The 24,642-nt window shown below is 40.2% G+C and overlaps 1 protein-coding gene across 1 annotated transcript in view; it reads left to right on the top strand.

The window, feature by feature from the left end:
• The window catches only part of SCFD2 (sec1 family domain containing 2), a 163,355-nt gene that overhangs the window by 10,007 nt on the left and 128,706 nt on the right, over nucleotides 1–24,642 (top strand). Inside the window, exon 4 of the mRNA XM_053458443.1 lies at nucleotides 8,313–8,488. Within this exon, the coding sequence (XP_053314418.1) occupies nucleotides 8,313–8,488 (176 nt within the window). The remainder of the gene's footprint in view (nucleotides 1–8,312; nucleotides 8,489–24,642) is intronic.

Genomic DNA, 24,642 nt, shown 5'->3' with positions numbered 1-24,642 from the left:
GCATTTTAACAAGTTCTGCCAACCTTTGAAGCGTAGCCATAGAAGACCACTATATGCGTAGTCACTAACTGATGTCAGCATCCTCCAGTTTGTTTTTTTTACTGAAACAAATGCTCTTAGACCATTTAGTCTGTTAATGCTTTCGTTAACAACAAAATAGATTTTAACTATACAAATTATGTGGGAGCAGATCTTGATAGCTAGCCTTGATTTTTTTTCAAATTTCTATAGGATAAACATTTAAGGTGTATACCTTTTTTGAAGGCTCTCTTCAGCCCTGGTTTCTTATAAAATGCTTTGCTCCGCTGTAATTGACTGCTATTCATGTTACTGCATGTAAATCAGTACATATATTCTTTAATGGAGTTAAAGAATAAGAACTCTATCTTTCCTACAATCCATGGCTGTGAAAACATAACGTTTACGTATGAATGGCTCCCTATACGTGCTCAGTGGCAATCCTATTGAAGTGAATAAAAGTAACAGCAGCCAATTTCATGTATGCTATAACTGAACATTGATGTCCAGCTAGTATGCATGTGATTGGCTTCCACTACTCCCATTGATTTGACTTCAAAGGGAGAGCATATATAGAACATGTACTTACTTATATGTAATCTTTACATGTGTTGGTGAGGGAGGAAAATGGGACAAAAGTCTAGTTCTCTAACTCAGTCTTGTGAAGCAGATTTATATGATAGTTTTTTCCTTAAAGAAGAAATGTACACCACGTACACCAATGTCCTTCTCAACCATGCCCACAAATATATCTCTAAGCCATTTGGGAGAATAAACAAAATCAACCAGAGGTATGTACGGCATGTCTCAAGACACCTAATGTAAGAGTATACAGAAACATTTCTTATATGCGGGGTTAACATATTTGAGCATGTTTAACATTATATATCCTAGCCCTCACCCATGGTTGGCAGTTAGTTTAACAGCTGAGTACATCATTATTGCATGTTTTACAACTGGTAAATAGGTCCAGTTCAGTATCCAACAGGCTGGCTTGGCAATGGGACCAAAAGGGCATTTATCTCAAGGGCCCCCACCAGCAAGGGGACCCAATTTCCTTCCGTGTTATTTATGTAATTGTGTGTACCACACAGCAGAAACACAGTGCTTGTTGTGCTGGATCATATAAGGGGTCCAAGATGAAGGACCAGCACATTTTGTAGTCACATGCTGCAGTCCAAATGGTCTGTTTGTAAGGAAAAAGCAAGGTTCCGGGTTACTGTATCAGCATACCTGGGAATGTCTTCACTCCGGCTACCCGGAGCCTTCCCTTGCGGGACGCGGCCAGGACTGCACACTGATGACGGGTGGTCCCGCTGACGTTAATGGTCGGTCGCACTGATGTCGGCAGCGGGAAACACCCCCATTTAAAGGAAAAATGGGCGAGGAGTGTCAAGACCCCGCTCTCGTGAACCGGAGTAGCAGTACTCAAACCCGGAGAGTTCCCAGGTATGTGTATCAGGATCCCTCAGCTAAAGGCCAGCAGTTGCGGGGGGCAGGAATACACTGTGTAGCTAGGACGTGGGGTCCATGTTTATGGAGTGCTGTATGTGGGGATGTCTCTATGTAAATGTATGTGGTTGTTCCTCTTAAGTGGCTTACTTGCAAAGTGGCTTCGTTTGTTCGTGATCACTGTCACATTTATTTAAATAGCGCCAGCAGATTCTATAGAGCTGTTACACGCAATGGGATAATTTATAGTCACACTCAACAACAAATTAGTACAAAAGGAGAAGAAGGCCCTGCTCTTGCGAGGTTACAGTCTAGTCGGTTGAGGAGGAAGTGAAGTAGGAGAGGACGGCTTGGATGAGGATGAGCTGATTGATCTGTAGAGGTTGTTGATTATTTAAATGGCTTGATTAGGATGATGGCTGAGAGTGTTAAGAGGAAAGGATGTACTCTTCTCAAAGAAAAGGTGGGTTTTAAGAGAGAGCTTTTGAAAGCTGCGTACAAGGGAGAAAGTCTGATGAGATGGGGAAGGGAATTCAACAGAAGGTGTGCAGCAAGGGTGAAATCCTGAATACGGGACTAAGAAGTGATAATGACATTAGAAGAGAGACACAGGTCTCTACTAACGTCATCCTGAAAGAAAGACATTTTGCAGGATTATATACTTTGCACTTCAGTTACACTGAGTTAAGGAGTGTGTCTAGAGTGGGACCAGGCAAATGGAACCGAGAATTGGCCATTCATGATGCATTGAGAAGAAGATGTAATCTATTGACAATCTATTGAACTGCATACTTCAATGCATATAATTGCCAGAATTTGTATGTAGGGTGGGTGATAAAGGTTTACTAAGACAAAAGATCCAGCAGAAAAAAGAACCTTTATTTTAATTTTAAAAGGTTTTTAATTGTTAATGCTGTAATGTACCCCTGATTAACTATTGACATATGAGTACTTTATATTCATGTAGTTAAGACGTAGCATCTTAATAAATGTAATACACCTGTGAGAGAATGCTTTGTCTTTTAAGACCATACCATTCTACGCAGAACAGTGATACTTATAAAAGGAACATCCCCTGCAGTGCAAACTTCCTCTGTTTTGGAATTGAGTAACCTTCATAGTCCCTACCGTCTGTGAAACCTTATAACTGGCTAATCTAAATATGTCAAGTGTAGGTTGTGAAATAAGGTTTGGAAATCCTCATGAGACTTGCATTTCATTTGATGTGTGGCTCGTTGACCGTGAGTGTGAATTAGATGGTATAGGAGTGCAGGCTTGGCTTTCTCTTAAGCATTTTAATCTGTTCTTTATAGTGAAAGACTTCATTGATCCCATCAACGTGATGTATTTGGTTGCTCACAAGAGTGTTGTATCACACGTCTATCTAGATCCCAGCTCGTTTTCTTCTTATAGAATGCATGTGTATTTAGCAAACTGAAAACAAAACTTTGAGTTCTCTGTAAGAGAGCAGGTATCACATTGCACAAGGTTAGACCTCAAATGCGGTATTCTGTATTACAGTTTGGCATAAGGTTCTTTCATGTCAATCCAGATTTTTCCTTTTAAAGTTTAAAGAACTTGGTTTGACTCGGGTGGCTGAAATGTGCTTTGTAGACAGGTTGCCATACTTTACATGTCAGCCACCCACAGTAACCATCCTCCTGAATTTTAAAGGGACTTACGAGGGGCTGCCGCATGCTTCCTGCTGCTTAAAACACAGACCCCTAATGTATCCTGTCCTTGTGTACTGGGCTCAGGGCTGTACAGGCATCAGTCCATGCCGGTGGCACACTGGCACACAGCTAGATTGCTGAGCAGTTTTTCAGCTATTGAGAGAGTGCAGGAACTGTTAAAATTAATTTAAAGGGCATATTTTTCCTTTTTGGGGGGAGGGTACTATCGAGGAGAAGGTGGCTTGGGTGGTTCTTTCTTCGTCTTTACTCTGCAATATTGATGGTACTTTGTTCTTTTGTTTTTGTAAGATTATTAAAAAGGAAGATTGCTTAAATTGGTATCGCTGCACCTTTATTGAGTTAAGTTATTGCATTGAGTGCTTTCTCAGAAAAACACTCCCATGTTTTCAGAGCTAAAATATACATTTTCTACCAAGGTTGATATTTTATGTAACAAAATTCCTTAATGCTGCTAATTTTTGGCACACGGAATAATACAACATGTTTCAGAATACGTGTTAATTGACGCGTCCTTTTGTTGCCCGTAAATATATTGATTTGTGGCAGTTGTGAGGCACGCAGTGCCCTCTAGAGTCTCGCTCAGACTCGTAGGTTATATTTTACAATTGACATGTTTGCTTATGTTTCTTAAAGGAAATGAGAAGCATATGTTGTAAATGCCTTAGGTTTTATTTAGGGGGCAGGGGGCTTACAACATATCGGTTACCTCCCCTTTCTACTAATTGTCTGAGGATTTGTTTATTCAAGATGATTTTGTCATAATTATATGATGGAATATTCTTCTATTTTGCAAATAATGTCTTGCAGCCATATTTGTAGGAACCACAGAGCCTTACAAGTCCTCACAGTGGGTTTTATCGATCACTTCGTTACCAGCATTTAATATGTTTAAACACGTGATTGAGTGTCTGCTCTGTGCTTTATTGACCTCTATACTCCAAGGTCCTCAGTAAGTGATCTGACCGGCCAAATACTCTTTCTTACATTAACCCTTTCATCCGTTGTTATTTCAGGTGATGACTTTTGCTTAGTTTCAAAAGTTGCAGAATGTTTCGTTCTCTTTGGCTTAACTGTTCAACATAGAATATCTTTGAAGAAACGGCTTACCCGTAAAGCCGAGTTCACAGCCATGTGAATACCTATAGTCAAATACAAGGAAAATGTGTCTGAATTCTGTTAAAGCAGAATGTTGGGATATGACATCACAGTCCTGAGCGCTGCTTCATTCGGTTGTATGGCTTTGGTGGGAGGCCTGTACTGCAAACCCACAGACCACAATCAATTGTACAGCTTGGTGGGCTGGTCAGAGGAGATCCTCGAATTTTTGCCTACTAGCCCATGCTCAATGCTGCCAGCAAACGGGTCTGAGTTACTTTGGTTTTTCAGACTTCTTTATGTGTTGAAATGTCTATTGCTTTAAGATATGCTAGTTAAATTAGTAATAAACACATAATACACATTGGGAATTGTATGAGAAAAAAAAATTGAGTTTGAAAAGTAGCCTCCGTAGCATCCAATTGAATGCCCCAGCTTTGCACCATAAACACTTGAACATATAACCTCTATGTCCCAATGCCCATGACTTTAATTCATAAAAATAGTTTCTGAATATTAGGTATGTATATATATATCGATTAGTTGGCCGATTATTTTTTCGATTAATTGGATAAAAAATGCAATTTTTTTTAATTTAAAATAATGTAATAAAAAACGTACAATTTACACTTTCATCTCTTTATTGCAATGGCCTCTCTCTATTCACCTTCTTATTTTACTGACATAATAATAAAATCTACAAGAACCCAAACACAGTGTTTCTCAAACTAGGTTTTAATACAAAGTTATTAGTAAATATTAATTCATATGTTAACTATTTTTCATATTTAATAAAAACTGAGAAAAGAGCCTTGTTTATATTTTCTTTTATTTACCAAACTGCCCCGAGTTATGCACATCTGACCCCCAGCTTGCCACTCTGCCCCCATATATGCCTTATACCTCTTATATGCCAGAGATTCCCCTGTGCCCCCGATATGCCTTATACTCCTTATATGCCAGTGATATGCAACTGAGCCCCCTGATATACCTTTTATCCCCAGATATGTCTTATGCCCCCTGATATGCCTAATATCGATATGCCTTATACCCCCTATATGCCTTATAACTTCCAATATGCCACTCGCCCCCATTTATGCCTTATACCTCCCTATATGCCACTGACCACCCTGATATGCAACTCCACTCCCCATAAATGCCCTGCACCACCCTGAAATTCATTATACTCCCTGATTCACCACTCTGCCTCCCCCATATATGCCACTCTGAAATTCATTATACTCCCCCTATACACCACTCTACCTCCCCCTATACACCACTCTAACTCCCCCTATACACCACTCTAACTCCCTGAAATTCATTACACCCCCATACACCACTATGCTACCCTGAAATTCATTATACCCCCCCCATACACCACTATAACTCACCCATACACCACTCTGCCTCCTCCCCCCTCCCATACACCACTCTGCCTCCTCCCCCTCCCATACTCCACTCTGCCTCCTCCCCCCTCCCATACACCACTCTGCCTCCTCCCCCCTCCCATACACCACTCTGCCTCCTCCCCCCTCCCATACACCACTCTGCCTCCTCCCCCCTCCCATACTCCACTCTGCCTCCTCCCCCTCCCATACACCACGCTGGCTCCTCCCCCTCCCATACACCACTCTGCCTCCTCCCCCCTCCCATACTCCACTCTGCCTCCTCCCCCTCCCATACACCACTCTGGCTCCTCCCCCTCCCATTACACCCCCATACACCACTATGCTACCCTGAAATTCATTATACCCCCCCATACACCACTATAACTCACCCATACACCACTCTGCCTCCTCCCCCCTCCCATACACCACTCTGCCTCCTCCCCCTCCCATACACCACTCTGCCTCCTCCCCCTCCTATACTCCACTCTGCCTCCTCCCCCCTCCCATTCACCACTCTGCCTCCTCCCCCTCCCATACTCCACTCTGCCTCCTCCCCCCTCCCATACTCCACTCTGCCTCCTGTCAGCAACGGAGGTTCACAAGACTCCAGGGAGCCGGGTAGAGAGGCAGTGGCGTATGGGAGGGGGAGGAGCCAGAGTGGTGTATGGGAGGGTGGCTTCCATACACCCCTCTGCCTCCTCTCCCCTCCCATACACCGCTTTGCCTCTCTCCCGGCTCCCTGGTGTTTTGTGAACCTCCGTTGCTGACAGGCACTTTCACTGCAGCTTCATAGAAGCCTTAGTGTAAGTGAAGGGCGGTAACGGAGGCTGTCTGTGCGATGCAGACCCCCACCAGCTGACAGAGAGGATGATCCTCTGCAGGAGACCTCGATCCTCTGTCAGCCGGTGGGGGTCTGCACGATGTGCACAGACAGCCTCCGTTACTACAATTCACTTACGCTGAGGCTTCTATGAAGCTGCAGTGAAAGTGCCTGTCGGCAACTGAGGTTCACAAAGCACCAGGGAGCCGGGAGAGAGGCAGAGTTATGTATGGGAGGGGGGAGGAGTCAGAGGGGTGTATGAAGTGGAGGGGAGAGGCGGAAGTTGTCTGTGCGCATCGAACGGACAGCCACCGGCCGACAGTGAGGGGAATCCAGGTCCCCTGCAGCGTTGCGGGGGATCTGGATTCCGGTGTTATAATCCGATCTCTGTTTGAGGTCGGATTATATAAGGAGAGGAGTTTTCAGAGTTTTTATCGATTTTATCGATTAGTTGTTTCAGCCCTTATATATATAAATAGGGAACACTAAGATTACACATCCTAGATTGAATGACTGAACTAATCGTATGACGTACTTTCGTCTTTACATAGTTGAATGTGCTGACAACAAAATCACACAAAAATTCTCAATGGAAATCAAATTTATCAACCCATGGAGGTCTGGATATGGAGTCACACTCAAAATCAAAATAGGAAACCACACTACAGGCTGATCCAACGTTGATGTAATGTCCTTTAAAACAAGTCACACTGAGGCTCAGTAGTGTGCGTGGCCTCCACGTGCCCGTATGACCTCCCTACAATACCTGGGCATGCTCCTGATGAGGTTGCGGATGGTCTCCTGAGGGATGTCCTCCCAAACCTGGACTAAAGCATCCGCCAACTCCTGGACAGTCTGTGGTGCAACGTGGCGTTGGTGGATGGAGCGAAACATGATGTCCCAGATGTGCTCAATCGGATTCAGGTCTGGGGAACGGGCGGGCCAGTCCATAGCATCAATGCCTTCCTCTTGCAGGAACTGCTGACACACTCCAGCCACATGAGGTCTAGCATTGTCTTACAGACAGTATATCTTTTTTTTTTTATTTTGACACTGTAATTGACTTTGTGAGAGGCAGACATACAATAATACAGTTTTGATCAAATAAATGTAAAGTTTAGATCTCACTAGCATCTTTAGCTAAGACTCTGCTTCTTCCCAGCAAATGAAGGATTCAGGAAAGCGACAGCTACAAAACAAGGACACATTCATAATGGGGCATGTGTTTATAAAGCAGTGGCTTGGCCTGTGGTGTGTAGTAATGGACCCATTTTCATGTAAAATGCATAATAGAGCAGCATATATTCTTTATTTGTAGGAGTTAAATGACTTTCATCTTATCCCTCACCCTCTCTGGTTACCACCTTGAAAGCGGGAAGCATACTTAAGTATGCACATGCTCTGTAGCGCTCTCATTGAAGACCATCTGTGCTCAGCTTGAATTCATGCAACTTGCTGTCTCTGCTCATATTTCTTAAAATTGGAGTCTTACAGAGCACATGAATGAAGTATAGGTTATGCTTTTAGTACGGGCAGCTCAGGTGATAAGGCAAACAAGAAAGAAGTCTCATTTTCTTACCTCCAGTAACTAAAGATTGTGTACACTGATTTGGATGCAGTAAAGTGTAGTGGAGTATGTGTAAAATGGGTAACCGCATTGTCCATTTAATATACTAGTTTAAAAAAAAAAATCTTACAGCAATTGTTAGAATTTTGTATTTTACAAAGGGGAGATGGGGAAGGGGGCCAGATGTGTTTAACAATAAAATCTACATGTGTTTATTTTATGACCCTAACATTTGGAGTGGATTAAGGTTAATGTGACGTGCTGGTTTATGCTTACAGGTAGGGTCACACCTGAACAGCTCCGTTCTCACATTCAGCTCTTCAAGGAAAATGGGCAAGCCATTGAGCAGCACTGCGGTGTCCTGCAGCTGGCACTGGCCACAGTCCAGGCCCTGAAGCACCCACAGTGTGCCAAGTGGGACAGCTTCCTGGCTTACGAACGACTTCTCTTACAGGTAAGATTTGTGTGACAGTTTCTGATGTTGGAATAATCCCATAGATTCTTTCCACAGTGTTTTCTTCCAGCGCTGTTACTCTTGACAGATAACCTGGTTTCTTTTGAGGGAAACCATTTATGAGCTTAAGGCTAGGGCAGGTTAACATGGGGAAAGTGCCCCCGGGTCCCTGGTAGTAAGAGCTCACCAACTGCTGCAGTGTAATTTTATGTATGTAAAAATAAATACAGGCTTTACACTCTGATAGTAAGTACAAGGTGCTATAATGTACAATAAAGTGCTAGTGTAAGTGCATAGTAAATGGGAGAAGAAAGCACAAAGCATATAAGCACCATCTAAGCCTTGTGCTGTTCTATTTCTTCTCACGTTTACTATGTGTTTATACTGACACTTTATTGCTCATTGAAGATCCTTATACTTACCATTGGAAAACGAAGCCTGTATTGATTTTGTTCCCCGAGTCTAAGGTGTAAGCTTAAGCCCTTGACATTTAGAGGGTAAAAAGTAATACCCAGTATTCTCAGCTTGCTTTTCTAGCACAATTCAGCTGTGATGGACCGAGTGCGGCACCAGGGCACAAGTCTCGCAGTAAAAGTAAATTTGTTTAAAAAGTTTCATCAAATGTAAGAATACACAAAACATTTGAACAAGAACATATTACGAAGCTTCAGGCCACATTCTGAGAGAACCACGCATTATGCCATTGAACAAGAATAATATACCTTATTTTAAGCCCTGTATTAGTTGTAGAGATGTGGGCTGCTCTTTATTTCGGTTTCCTCTTTTTGGACACAATTTGTTCTCCTCCAAACCATTTCCACATTCTTAGTAATTCTGCTTACTGTAGGGATTGCTTTGTTGGTTATTATCCATGTCCTGGTCTGCTGTAGATACATAGACTACTGTATTCCAACCCGTTGCTGCCTTTCACAAATAGCCGGTAATTATAATTTCAACAGTTGCTATAGTATTCAGGATAAAGTTGGTGAGAGCACTCCGAGATCAAATTGCATTGAAACTTCTCCCAGGTTGTTTAACTCGAGAACTCAATGGTAACTGGGGATCAGCCTTATTTTGTGTGAAAGAATAGGGGTTGGGGGCCAACTCTGTGAAGTGCGTCCTCAGTAGCAAATTTACGGAACACTCCAGTTTTCTATAGGCAGTTAGTGTGGAGACCTTTTTGCAGATCATGTTTTAATTGAATCAGCTTTTTATATTCCATTTATTTTAAAATGCTTTGTCTATTTATGTTTAAACTAAATGTCCTCCTATACGTTCTACTCTTCTCCTTGTAAAATACTGTTTACCATTGTGCTAAGTGATGTATCAGCACAACAGAAGATTGTTATTCAATGACAAAGAATGTAGGGATTTATCATACAGATGTGTTTCGTATTGTTGGACACATTCCCAGACATTTTGCAATAAGCGCTGACAACTCTTTAATTCATTTTATTATGTTTTCATGTGTGATTCTCTACATGTGTGTATGAGAGCAGGAAAAAGGCTAGTCTTGTTACTTTGGCACTAACATAAAACAAACATGGAAGTGGTTCTTGGGTTTAGATATGGCTTCACTAGCAGTTATTCTAGGTTTGGTAATTATAAATCATCCTTAAAGCGAAACTTCAGCCATCATATGCACTTTAATGCAGATGACAACAGATTCAGGTTTACATGATGTCCCCCTTAAAAATGTAAAGGGAGAAATCTACAGACTCTCCCCATATGCGTTTGTTCGTTTGCTCGCCCCCAGCTATTTCCCGGTCAAGTGATGTCTTGTACTTACCATCAGTAATCTCCATATGCGTTCTGGCATCACATTTGCCCTCTCAAAAGCATGAGCAGATTGTTTACTGTTAAGTTCCCTTAGACAGTATACCATGAACGTGCATTATATCATGCTATAATTTGCCTTACAATAAATAAATGAAAAGACAGTTCTTGCCAAGCACATAAGATCTTTTCAGGTCACCAATCTGTTCTGCATTAAATCTTCTGACAGCTATACTCTCTGAGTTTTGTCTATGGTCAAGGATAGTATCTGTGAGAGGAAAGCATTTGGTCCTCTGGCCTTGAGGCTGGGAGGCTGATGTCTGGCATATACTTGGAAACCCCTTGTTAGTTCTGCCGCCGTGCTCAAAACTGTGGTTTGTGACCATTGGGATGCACAACAAACTTACTTTGTTTTGTGGCCAATACAGTAAGTACACCTTGGGTCGATCTAAAATCTGAATAAAGAGTCTCCTCAATGTGGCACGGAGGTCCTCGGGACCCTCAGGTTCCAGCAAGCCTCTGATCCGAATATTCTGCCTGATTATCCAGGTCAAGAACTGACCGTTTGCAATGTGCTTGTGTGGTTGAGGCGTCCAGGCCCATCATCTGGCTTTGTATTCCCGCAATGTTGTAGGGCTGCTACCCTGTCATGCAAGGCCTATTTTACATTGACAACCAAGTTGCTGGAATCATTCTTGGTCAGCAATAAGAGGAATATGCTCCTCAGATCATCCGGTGTGCATGATCCTTGCTGCGATGCTGCAGGTGGTGTGACGATTGATTTGATCTAACTCCGTGTTGAGTGTAGCAAGAGTTTTATCATATGTCCTAACTGTCATGACGGGTGTCCAGATATTCAGGAGCCTGTGAGTGCATCTTTTGACACCCCATGATGGTGAAATAGGGAGAATATCACTGGGTTTATGGAGGACATCTGAGCTCAGGAAGGAATTATACAGAAAGGCCAGCCATGCCCCCAACATTTTTCTATTTGAGCTTTAAATACAGTAATATATACATTAGTGTTTGGTGACTTACCGTGCTCAGACACCACACTAAAATGTTTATGGGAATGCTAAAGATGTCCTATTTGTCCAATAGATATTGATCTCCATACACTTTCATTAGTCAGAGTGTCCATGTCTGGGTGCTTCTGACTTAAGCCATACTTGTTTATGACAGGCTGTATGGTAAAGAGTTGAGGTCTTTGTCTACTATATTAGCTAATATGCAGCTCTCCAAAATATTGTATTAAGCAAGATTTAAAAGGGTTTAGGTTTATTTAGTGAACTTATTTTAAGTCTGATACTAGTAATACATAACTTTTATGAGTTCCCCTTAAATCAGAAATGTAGTAGTTGAACCCTGAATTTTGTAGGCAAAATGTACTATAAAGTAAATCTTTTGGAAGAAACTTGTATAACATACTACAAGCTTCTCCCTTCTTCCCTTTTCCAGAAAATTGGATTCTTTCATTTTCATAAGCCTGTAAATAATTATAAACACAGGGTTTTTGAACTATTGGGAGAATAATAATGTCCTCGTAATCATTCACTGCTTTGTTGTGCATACTAAATGAGATCACTTCAAAGCTAGAATACTAGTAATCATCCAGAGGCGTTAGGAAGCTGTTTCAAGATACATATTGAATACGGGAAAATACATTGTTACAACATGGACATGCAACAGTGCAGGTAGAATCTGGTGTAAATTATCTATAATACCAGTAAGTGCAAGTAAAATCCATCTGTCTGGTAATAAAGACAATAAGGTTTGCACCAATGGAGGGTGTAAAATGAGTTGTTTGCATATAATTGGACATAAAAGCCTTGTAAGGTTGTTTGCACTTCCTCAGTTTGGTGCTCAGAAGATGAATATCCTCTATCTATAGGTAGGTATTATATTGTATGTTAAAGTAAAATTTGGAAGGATAGGAGGGTCTTGATATGTATCACAGGACCTCAGTTTCTCCATTCAATTTTGCCTTGGAATAGCTGACAAGTGTTGATATCATCATGAAGTTGTCACAATCTAATTAAGGTGAAAGTTATAGTAAATTAAGACACTACAAACATGTATGTATGTATATATATATATATATATATATATGTGTGTGTATAATTAGCGGCTCTACATCAAAAGTGTATTTAAAATATTAAATTAAGTTATCTGCTCTATATGAAATACCGGTAATTTAATTATGATGGCGTGAAATGCCTTGAAGGTCTTTTTTCAGTGACACCTGCTGGTGGGAGTTTGGTATTATTCTTAATCATTAGATATCTGAACTTTATACCCTATTTGTAACACAAATCTGCCCTATTTGCTTAAATATAAGAAAAGTTTTATTCATAGCAAACGCTCTGAAAAATACTCTTCGTCTTTTAATCGAGGTTGGACTAACATACAGAACCCCCGCAGGGCTGCAGGGAACATGAATCCTCCTCTCTCTCGCAGCCCGTGGATGTCTGCGCCATGCGTGCAGACAGCCTCTGCTGCTGACCGGCACTTCCGCCGCGGCTCGCGTGACATGACCTTCGGGCGTTCTGTCGTAGAAGCCCTGGAGGAAGTTCCGGGCAGCAGAGCTTGTTTACGCGCATCGCGCGGACGTCCACCGGCTGCCCCGGCTAGACACCAGGAAGTCTGGAGCACTGGGCCGCAGGTCTGGGGATGCATTGGTAAGTCTGGGAGGGGGGGCAGAGTGTCATATAGTTTACATGTGAATTAATATTTACTAGTAAAACTTTTTCCTATATGGTAGTCATATTCAGGCTTTAAATTAATTAAATATTGGGTGGGTCATCTTATAATCGAGCAAATACGGTATTTCTAAACAGTAATGCCATAAAAGGCCGTCACCCCATTATTAATTTCCTGGAGAATTCCATTAGCTCACGCCTCTGATTAATGTCCATGTATGCCCACAGTTCAGTAATTCTTCTTACTATGTAACTAAGGTCTTTGCCTCTGTTCTTATAGACTGCAGTCCTGTTTGGACAGTAAGAGTTTGTAAATATTCATCAATTGCCAGTTACAAACAAAAAATTGATAGTAATGATTTGGGAAAAAAGGCTGTTTCTCCAGTCCCAAAGTACTGGAGTTCAACAGCCTGTTGAAATTATTCCAAATTTTACAATTTTCCAGCTTTTTTTTTTTTTTTATTTTTTTTTTTATAGAAAAGGAGTGTTTTGTTTCAACATATAGGAAATCCCACCCAGGTTATTTCATAGGTTTTGTTTATAAGGACCCTGTGCTTTAGTCATATGTGACTCGAGCATCCGATAATGACCTCATGTGGGAGAGATTCAAAACAACTGGGTGCGGTTCATGTACAGCTTGTAATGGACACTTAAATGAATACAGAACATAGTATTTCCCAAGCTTCAAATGTTACAAAAATAACACAGAGAACGGCTTTTATGCTAAAAGAATCTTCACAAACAGACCAGCATGGGCATTGAGATTTTAGGGTGGGCTGAAGCACCGAGGACGTGGACTTCATTTGACAGCTTTTAACATGTTTTAAAATATAGGGTAAAGCAGGACACCCAGTGCATCTCTTGGGCAGGGAATTTTTACTTCTTGTCCTACACCCTTTTTTATGTGTTTAAGTCTTCGGTCCAGATTCTCTCTGAGTGGAAAAGTAACTAGTGTTGCTGATGTGGTTGGAAATAAACACAGCCATTAAGCTCTTTGCTGGACATATGGGGAATACAGAGTTATGCAACAAGACAGTCGGAAATCCACAGCTGCAATTTCATTTAGTCCTTCAGGATCTGTACTTTACATAACGCATGTACCTTCAATAAAGAGCATGCCCTCTGCGTTTAACCGGAAAATGTACAGTGTTTTCGTACAGAAAATGTGGATGGGATAATAATCGCACCTGGCAACTTATGAGCTCTGGCTACTCGGACCCTTCCCTTGCGGGAGGCGGCCAGGACTGCCTGATGATGTCGGTGGGCGGTCCTGCTGACATCGCGAGAAACACCCCCATTTAAAGGGGAAATGGGCAGGGGGCGGGGCGTGTCAAGACCCCGCGACCCAGAGGATTCTGTTATTGAACCGGAGAAGCGGTGCTTCACCCAGGGATCTCCGGGTCAATCCCGGAGAGATCCCAGGTATGATGGTAATTCTTACACATCAAATATATAAAAGCACTGTGCAAAGGTGAGAAAAAAATAAAGTAAGAATGGTTTCAAAAAATAGACATATTAATAGTTTATTTTTTATCATTTTAATAAAATGATGAGTGAACAGAAGAAACATCTAAACTCTCAAGGAACCTCTGCCATGATTCAGTGTTGCCTGCAAACACCCAGTGTGGTTTTGTTGTGCTCCTGTTTCTATTTTTCACATTTGTGTAAGGGAGAAATATGAAGTTTTAAGTCTGTTTTTATTATATTTTTATACCAAACAGCAGATCAATGTACATCCAAAATTTCTTTTTCATCCTACAAATCTGTAATGATCTTAGGTTTGGTACATATGACCAGTCTTGACAAAGTGCATTGAAAAATTGAGCTATTTAGTTTTACCTTACACCATACGTGTTCTGGTACAATGAGCACACCACTACTGGTCTTTTGGAGGACCATCACCATACATACCAGGGGACAACCAAGGAATGCAGGTCCTGAGCATGATGCGTATGATAGGTGAGCAACCCCTTTAAATTTTGGTTTTCTCCTTGCAAATGGATGATGGAAATTAGCATACCCCCCCTTATACATCTGCGTCTTTGCCCCTCATACATATGCTGAAAGCACTCTTTTTTTTATATTGATGTTTTTCAATAAGAGCTTTTAGTTCATCGTTCCCCTTTAATATGGCAAGGGATTTACTTTCCTGGGTTATAGAACATTTCTGATTTTTCATTGTTGGCCTTATTAAAGCCAAGGTTATGTAATGAATACATACATTATCTGTGATATATTCTTGAGCAGTGTTGATCTCTATATAAGTACAGCACCCTGTCTCTTGGCTGAACTATGCGTTATGAATACACAAACACAGTGAGCTTCATAAAGCGCTTGGCACTGCCTGGATAATGTACAGTTACACATTGGCCAATACATTATACAGGTCCAGCTCGGCCCTTCATACTGGTGAACCCTGCTGGTATTCATAACTGATTCGGAACAACTTCATAATGTTTTTGCAAACTCTTCTTTAGAGAGCAAATCCATTGAGTGTCATGCTAGTTTTGCTTGGACTGTAATTGGCAATGGGGGAACATGGTGGGAATTTATTACAATAACAATGCTGATTATTTTATTTTTCTTGGAAGCACTGAATTATAGTTTCGAGTTCTATAGACTAAATTTAATAATTTTGGCAAGGGTAGGTCAGTCTGGCATGTCTACCGTTTGTCCCGAAACAAAAGCTAAAGGTTCTCAGGGTATTTCGAGACCCTTCTTTGTAACTTTGTATTCTGTGAAGTTTAACACTTTAGTGGCTAACATAGAAACATAGAAACATAGAAAGTGACGGCAGATAAGAGCCAGAAGGCCCATCCAGTCTGCCCAACCTCTGAGTACTCTCCTTTAGTACTTGCCCTTATCCTATATCTAGCTTGGCATTATGCCTATCCCATGCTTGCTTAAATGACTTTACTGTATTAACATCTACCACTTCCACTGGGAGGCTATTCCATGCGTCCACTACCCTTTCCGTAAAGTAATATTTTCTGATGTTACCATTAAACCTTTGCCCCTCTAGTTTATGCTTGTGTCCTCTTGTTGCGGTTTTATTTCTTCTTTTAAATAAACTTTCTTCCTTTACTTTGTTGATTCCCTTTAAGTATTTAAATGTTTCTATCATATCCCCCCTGTCCCGTCTTTTTTCCAGGCTATATAGGTTAAGATCCTTTAACCAGTCCTGGTAAGGTTTATTTTGTAATCCATAAACCATTTTAGTAGCCCTTCTCTGCACTTTCTCCAACATATCTATATCCTTCTGGAGATATGGTCTCCAGTACTGTACACAATACTCCAAGTGAGGTCTCACCAGTGATCTGTACAGCGGCATGAGCACTTCCCTCTTCCTACTGCTAATACCTCTCCCTATACAACCAAGCATTCTGCTAGCATTACCTGCTGCTCTACTGCATTGTCTACCTACCTTTAAATCCTCAGAAATAATTACCCCTAAATCCCTTTCCTCACACGTTGAGGTTAGGACAGTACCAAATAGTCTATACTCTGCCCTTGGGTTTTTATGCCCCAGGTGCATTACTTTGCATTTATCCACGTTAAATGCCAATTGCCACAGCTCTGACCATTTTTCCAGCTTACCTAGATCGTTTGCCATTTGGCTTCTTCCTCCAGGAACATCAACCCTGTTGCAAATTTTTGTGTCGTCGGCAAATAAACATACCTTTCCATCAACACCATCTGCAATATCACTAATGAAAATATTAAAGAGAATGGGTCCAAGTACAGATCCCTGAGGTATCCCACTGGTAACAAGACCTTGTTCTGAATATACGCCATTGACTACAACCCTCTGTTTTCTGTCACTCAGCCACTCCTTAATCCATTCAACAACATTGGGATCTAAACCCAGAGATTGCAGTTTATTTATAAGTCTTCTATGTGGGACAGTGTCAAAGGCCTTACTGAAATCCAGATACGCAATGTCTACTGCACCACCTTGATCAATTACTTTAGTCACCCAATCAAAAAAATCAATAAGATTTGTTTGGCAAGATCTTCCTGAGGAAAACCCATGTTGTTTTTGATCTTGAAAGCCATGTGACTTCAGATGTTCAACAATCCTTTCCTTTAACATGGTTTCCATTAATTTTCCCACTACAGATGTAAGACTAACTGGCCTGTAGTTGCCCGACTCCTCCCTACTGCCTTTTTTGTGTATAGGCACAACATTCGCTACTTTCCAATCCCCAGGGACAACTCCCGTTACCAATGATTCGTTAAATATATCAGTTAACGGTTTTGCTAGTACACCCCCAAGCTCTTTTAATAACTTGGGGTGTATCCCATCAGGCCCCATCGACTTATTTGTCTTTACCTTAGACAGCTGAAGTAAAACCTCCGCCTCGATAAACTCACATATTTCAAATGATTCAGTCTTTTTTCCCAACTGAGGTCCCATTCCATCATTCTCATCTGTAAAAACTGAACAGAAATATTCATTGAGGCAGTCAGCTAAACCTTTATCCTCTTCTACATATATGCCTTTTGTTTTTAGTCTATCTAATCCTTGTTTAACTTTCCTTTTCTCATTTATATATCTAAAAAATGTTTTATCTCCATTTTTTACTGATAGGGCAATTCGCTCTTCTGCCTGTGATTTGGCAGTTTTTATAACTTTCTTTGCCTCTTTCTGCCTAATTTTATAGATCTGTCTATCTTCCTCACTTTGGGTATTTTTGTATCTACTAAAGGCTAACTTCTTGTCTTTCACGATTTTGGCCACTTCTGCAGAGTACCACAGCGGTTTCCTTAATTTTTTACTCTTGCTGAGGTAACGCCAACCTGGAACCACAAGGCTTTTATTTCTTAGCCTGTCTCTGCATTTTAGTGTTATACAGCACTCTGTAGGTGGGAAGAATAGTAGACTAAGGTATAATGTAAAATAAAGCAACTAATTTACACAAACTAGCGGATACTTGGAATAACCTTCTTGCAAGTAATTTTGGAATGCTCTTAAAGCCACCTCAGAGAGGCAATCCACGGCTCAAGATGCCCCTGGATATCTCATAGATGGAACTGGCTGTATGCGAGTATCCATGTGTGTGCTTTGCAGAGCAGAAGATGCTGTCGACCAACAAAGACAACCTCTAGCTTTCCTCCTTCAAGGTAAGCTGGGACGATGGGGGGGAAAAAATGTATAGAGAGGAACCAGGTTATATGTGTGTATGCAGGGTAAAATTATAAGGCAACACTTCATTTTGCATTAAAGATGTACTGACGAAGTGTGTGTGTATTTGAGCTCCCAGTGCCTTTGCTGGTGTAGATACACACTCTAATCCATAATGCTACTTGATTAAACGTAGACTATGAAATTGTGGAGTTTAAAATAAGTAATCCATTTTATATGTGTGTACCTTAGGGAGCAGCCGTTCTATTATCACAGGACAGATGTCTCACACAACTCTCCAATTACAAAGTGATTAGAAATACAGTATTTATGCTACTTTTCAAAGTGATTAATTTGCTATAGGATTTTTTTACTTTAAAAATAAATTATATTTGTTCGAGGCAAACACCATTTAACTTGTTTGTATTACTTTTTGCTGTAGTGCGCAGTTTCATGTGCAGTTAATGATTCCAGCCCATAAGAAAGACTTATTTCCCATTTTGATGATTCGTACACAATTGTGCACATGAGTTTAATCTAATTTCCCCCCAACCCAATCTAATGTGGAATGAACCATTTAATTCTATTAAATTCTCATTACCAACTAATTAGATTTAATTAAATTACATTTAAAGATTACTTGTAAGTCATCAAATGTAGACTTGAGCCTCTCATTTTTCCTTCTAATGGATTGTAAACTTACAAGATCAGGGTCCTCTTCTCCTTCTTTGACAAGATGTCTTAATGTCTGCTAAAGTTATACATTTTATTGCACCTTTTCACTGTTTACTATTGTACACAATATGGCTGATGTTTTAGTCTAGTGATTCTGCAGAGGAGGAGACATTACTAACATGTTTTCTGTTACTTATTATTACTTGTGTTTCTGTTAAGTGTTTGTGCAGTACTAAAAGTTAAACAGTTTGCAAGCAGGGCCCTCTTAATGTATTAGTTTAGTTTTGTCATGATCAATACTAATGTATACACCCTTTTTATCTGTGTAGCCCAATAGATGCTTGCTTCCTTCAAAAAAAATTAAAAAAAATAGTGATAGCTGTTTATTTACATTTATATGCTGTCAGTTTTCTTTCTGAAGACGTCTCATAATTACATTGACATCAAACAGGAAGATAGTAATTGACAGTTATGCAGTCAGTCAAGAAAGGTACAAAATAGTATATCTTGTGTGTCACTGCGATAATATTGAAATAAAAATAGGAGGATAGCTACCAGTTATCGAGCTCTCTTCCCCTGCGAGGCAATCGCCTTTCTATTTAGTCTTAATTCTCTGTTAAAGTAGGGGCAGTTCCAGTGTGTATGTTCATTCAAGCTCCAATCAGAAATCCTGGAAATATGTTTCTTTATTAGAGCCTGCATGTATCACTTGAGGGTTTTAGAACTACAGGGGTTTTTATGGTTTTGCGCAAATTAATTAGTTATGGCCAGTGCACACAGTAATTTTTCCCCTAGGATGCTGCTGGGGTTGCTTTAATGTCACGAAGACTACAAGTTTCATATAACGCAGCGGGGACAATGTCGCTTGCACTGTTCAGGGTATTGAAGTAATCTTTATTGTTCTTTAACACTGTATGTATTCTATCCCTGATTGTTCCTTAATGACCCCCATCTGGATCCCATATGATTTACAATCTCGACTTTATTCCAAGCTGCCAACCACATTTATACTGGGATTCATTTTGCTACAGATGTTCTTTAATTATTTGGTCCCAGTTGATAGCAAACAATCAATTTCACAAGCAGTTTCTTGTCTGTGGATGCTAGTATCTAACATCATGACAAGTTACAATGCGGTAAATTGATTTATTTTATGAAAACATACTCATTGTATTTTCACGTGTGGTCCTTCTCTTACATCCTGGATATTCTATTGTGTATTGTAGAATATATATTGTATGTTCACACTTATTGGGTGTGAAAAGCACAGTCACCTGGTGTTTGTATGTTTTGTTTATAGTGAAACAATTGGTTTTTTATCTATCGCTTTATTATTTATTTATTTTTACGCACCATTCACTCTAGTTGATGTGCAGGTGGGTTTATGTAACCCTAGGAGTATAAAATCCTCACAAGAGCAGGACCTTTCTTCTTCCTTTGTACCAATATGCCTTTACATGTGTTAATATCATTTGTATATTGTCAAATCCAGTGTTTCTAATTGTCAATGTCCTTGTAATAGCGCTATGGGGTCTGCCGTCGCGCTGTAAATAAAAGTACAGCATAACTATGCATATTTGGATGTTTCTTCTTGACTGGGACTGGGTGTGCAAGTGGCAGATGAGGTTCAACATAGACAAATGCAAAGTTATGCATTATGGTAAAAATAATAAAAACACAACCTATACTATAAATTGAATATTCTTGGGAAAGCATTGACATATACTTTTTAGAGCTTCTTGATCCAAGGAGAAATCAGATTGCCTTTTGGAGTTGAGAAGGAACTTTTTCCCCTGATGGCAGAATTCGAAGTAGATTAATTAGGGTTATTTTTGCCTTCTTTTGGATCAAGAGTAGGAAGGTTAAGTAGAAGGTGTGAACTTGAAGGACTTTTTTTTTCAACTTAAAAAGGTATTTTTTCAACTTTAACTATGTAACGTGCCAGCTGGTCTTGGAGGTTTGCCCATCATGATACAATGTGATCAATTTCTATGCAACTCAGCCTTAAATTACTATTTAAAAATGAACATTGTATAGGCACGTGGTGAAGATAACTACAGCTGTGTATGTAATATGATGATGTCGATCTGCAATAAATTACTTGTTACAATGAAAATAAACTTTATTTTTCACACTTCAGAAAACAAGCACACCTTACTTACCGTATTTTCTTCTCAAAAGTCAGGGGTCATCTTATACGCCGGGTACTGAAACTTACGGAGCCGGACTGGAGAATCACGATTCCCCACGCAGGCCCTAAAACGTAGCGTATCTCTAGGGGAGGGGCGAGCAGAGAAGCCACCTCCCCTGGGCCGGTCTTCAGGGCCGTGCCGAGGTAGGTGCAAGATCGTGATCTCCCTAACTAGCCCTGATCAGCGGGCGCCCGATGAGCAGGGCTTGTTGAGGAGATCACGACCTCCCTCTAACTAGCCCAACCTTAGGGAGCTCGAGGTCTGGCACTTCAGACCTCGGCTTCCGTGCTCCCTAATCACTACCCGCCGGCTATTGATGCCGAGCGCGGGGATGACGTCATAAGGGAGCAGTGATTAGGGAGCAGTAAAGCAGAGGTCTGAAATGGAAGATAGAAGATGAGAAAGGTAAGAGATGGGGAGAAAGGGGTGTAAGTGCAGTGTATGTGTATATGTGTGTGTGTGTGTAAGGTCAGTGTGTATGGTCAGGTGTGTGTAAGAGCAGTGTAGGTATTTGTGTGTTTGTAAGCTGGTGTGTGTATGTATGTATGTATATATATATATATATATATATATATATATATATATATATATATATATATATAGTGTGTGTGTGTGTGTAAAGGCAGGGGTGTGTGGTGAGGGCAGTGTATAAATGTGTATGTATGGACAGGCATATATGTTAGTATGTGTAGATATATATATGTGTGTGTGTGTGTGTGTAAGGGCAGTTTATGTATGTGTATGGACAGGTGTGTGTAAGGGCAGTGTATGTCTATACATGTGTGTTAGGGAGAGCTCACCCACCCATTTCAAGCAGGCTTTGTATACAACAACCAGCCAATCTCTGGTAAGGTACATCGCTTGCCGTGATTGGCTGGTTGTTGTATACTGGGTAGAGGGGTAGTCTTATACGACGAGTATAGCCAAAACGCTATATTTTAACTGGAAAAGTTGGGGGTCGTCTTATACGCCGGAAAATACGGTATATGAAAGGTGAAGTTTGCACAGTATTAAGCAGATTACCGATCACTTCCTGCCACCAGCTTTCTATCTGACAAATGGGTGGCTGTATAGTATATACCGTATATAAGACGACCCCCAAAATTTGAATATTAATTTAGGAAAAAGCCTGAATATAAGACTACCCTATAAGAAAAAAGTTTTACTGGTAAATATTCACATGTAAACAATTTTTTTCATATTTAATAAAAACTATGATTGAGAAAAATGCATTTTTTGTTTTTATTAACTGTTATTTGCCACCCTCCCCCCAGATTTGCCTTATACTCCCTATATGCCACTCTGCCTCCCTGATATTCATTTTAACCCCCTATATGCCACACTGCCTACCTAGTCTTATAATCAAGCAAATACGGTATATATTTTTTTGCTATTTATCGAGTCAGGATCTGTTACTTCCCAAATGTTACTTATTGTCAAATCACAATCTAGGACCTAATTTTCCCTAAATATTATGTAATGGGGTTCATTATGCAGTTTCTGTTTTAATACCTCTGTTATCTGTGATTGATGTATTAATTCTGTTACATTTGGTCACAGATCTTACTTAACACATTGAAACAGATTGTTTTATGACATGTATTTGTTTAAGATGTGCTTCTATTTTTATTGTTAGCTAGAATTAACTATGTATTGGTTGTCTGCTATAGGACTAAAAATAGCAAATTTATAAATATAATTTATATATATAATGATATAATATTATGGGGTTCATTGATGTGGTGGGTACTCATACATCTGGAAGGATCCCTGTGATTAGACATGTGGGGAAAACTATGAAACCCCAATCAGTAAGATTAATGTTATGGGGGGGGGGTTTAGTCAAAAATTTGTATTTGTACTAAGCAACTATACATTTTTTAATATTGCACATAAATATCTTCTGCATAGATGCTCAAGATTCAACCTGCATCATTGCCCAGATGGACACTATATAAGCAAATTGTTTAAAACAGTATACATTTGTTCACGTTTGCTAAATGTATGTCTTTGCGGCAGGGTTATTATCATCAAAGTTGGCATAAGGCTCCCGCTGAGTTTCAGCCTGAATCCCAAAGGACAAATGAAGATCACTGCTAAGCTATAAACATGTTATCAGTTATCTTTATTTATGGACATACATAAATCTGTAAAATACAGATTGTAAATTCCAGCGTTTCTGTAAATAATTACAATGTGGTCAAATTGTATGCAAGCCATACATTCAGTTCTTCACTGAAGCATTACTAATTTATACATATGGTGTCATATATATATATTTTTTTATTATTTTATAATTTTCATTCCTCAGTTACCTAATTTTGGCATCAGTGTAAGCCCTTAATGACAATTGACGGTCCGGGCACATCACCCAAAAACGAAGGGTTAACGCCAATTGACGTGTCATGACTAAACGGGTGGAGAAAGCGATCTGCATTCGTTTTCTGCACCCAAATGGTGTTTCTGTAATGCCTCGACATCGAGGCATTCAGCAACACCGTGATCGGCATCAGGGGCCGTGTCTGGCCCCTCCCCGATGCGTCAACTTCCGCCATACACTGTATGGCGGCGGACGCCCGTTTTAAAAGTGTTTAGGAGGCGATCAACGATCACCTCCTAAACTTCAATGGTGTTCCTGAAATGCCTCGATCACCAGAGGCATTCAGCAACACCAAACATTCACCCAGGAGCGGTCATAACCGCCACTGCGAGTGATTTCGCCAACCGCAAGATGGCTGCTGCCCTGTAAAAAAAAAAAAATAACAAAGTTGAATAAAATCATGCAAGTCAATGGAGCCCAGCTTTCTAATCACAGTGTGATGAGTAAAAATAAATTAAAAAATAAAATAATAATAAGAAAAAGTTTAAAAAAAAAAACGGTAAAATGTAAAAATAATTTCCCACCAATGTCACCATCAGGGGAACCTTCAAGGTCCAAAAAAATGTAAAAATAAATAAATAAATAAATAAATAAAAAGAATTAAAATATATATATGTGTGTGTGTGTGTGTGTGTGTGTGTATATATATATATATATATATATAATATATAATAATTTTGTGGGCAAGTCCTAAAATTAGCACATTAGCCTAAAACAATGCCCATGGAGTGTCTACGGGGGGAAGGATGGCCGCACATCTAATTTCCAATAAGAAAAATGCACACGTCCCAAATTTGGCCTTTTAGTTCCCAAAACCCATGCATGCGAGGTATCCCTATACTCAGGAGATGTTGCTGAACACATTTTGGAGTGTCGTGTGACAGCGACATATACCAGGAGCTGTAAATTCATACATAAAGTAGGTGTGTGGGGGAAAAATACACACAAAAAATTCTACTGCAAACTTTGCAAAAATGCTGGTGGCAAAATGTGTGCATGCAAAGAGTTAAAATACCAGCATTTAAAATACCTTGGGGTGTCTAGTTTTCAAAAATATATGGTTTTATGGGCATACTGAAATGGCCCGGCTCAAAGATGTACCAAATAGGCCATGGGCAGTGGATCACCAAATGCCAAAGTTCAAAATTGAAAAATACGCATGCCCCAAATGTGGCCCCTTTCCCCCCCAAACAGTCAGGCAAAATCATTCATGTGAGGTACCGCTGTACTCAGGAGATGCTGCTGAACACATGTTTTATGATTGTGACATATACCAGGACCTGTTAATTCAAAATGCAAAAAATGAC

Source organism: Spea bombifrons, chromosome 1, assembly GCF_027358695.1.
Source record: "Spea bombifrons isolate aSpeBom1 chromosome 1, aSpeBom1.2.pri, whole genome shotgun sequence".
Taxonomy (NCBI): domain Eukaryota; kingdom Metazoa; phylum Chordata; class Amphibia; order Anura; family Pelobatidae; genus Spea; species Spea bombifrons.
The sequence above is the reverse complement of the archived record's forward strand: the minus strand, read 5'-3'. Positions and strand labels throughout refer to the sequence as shown.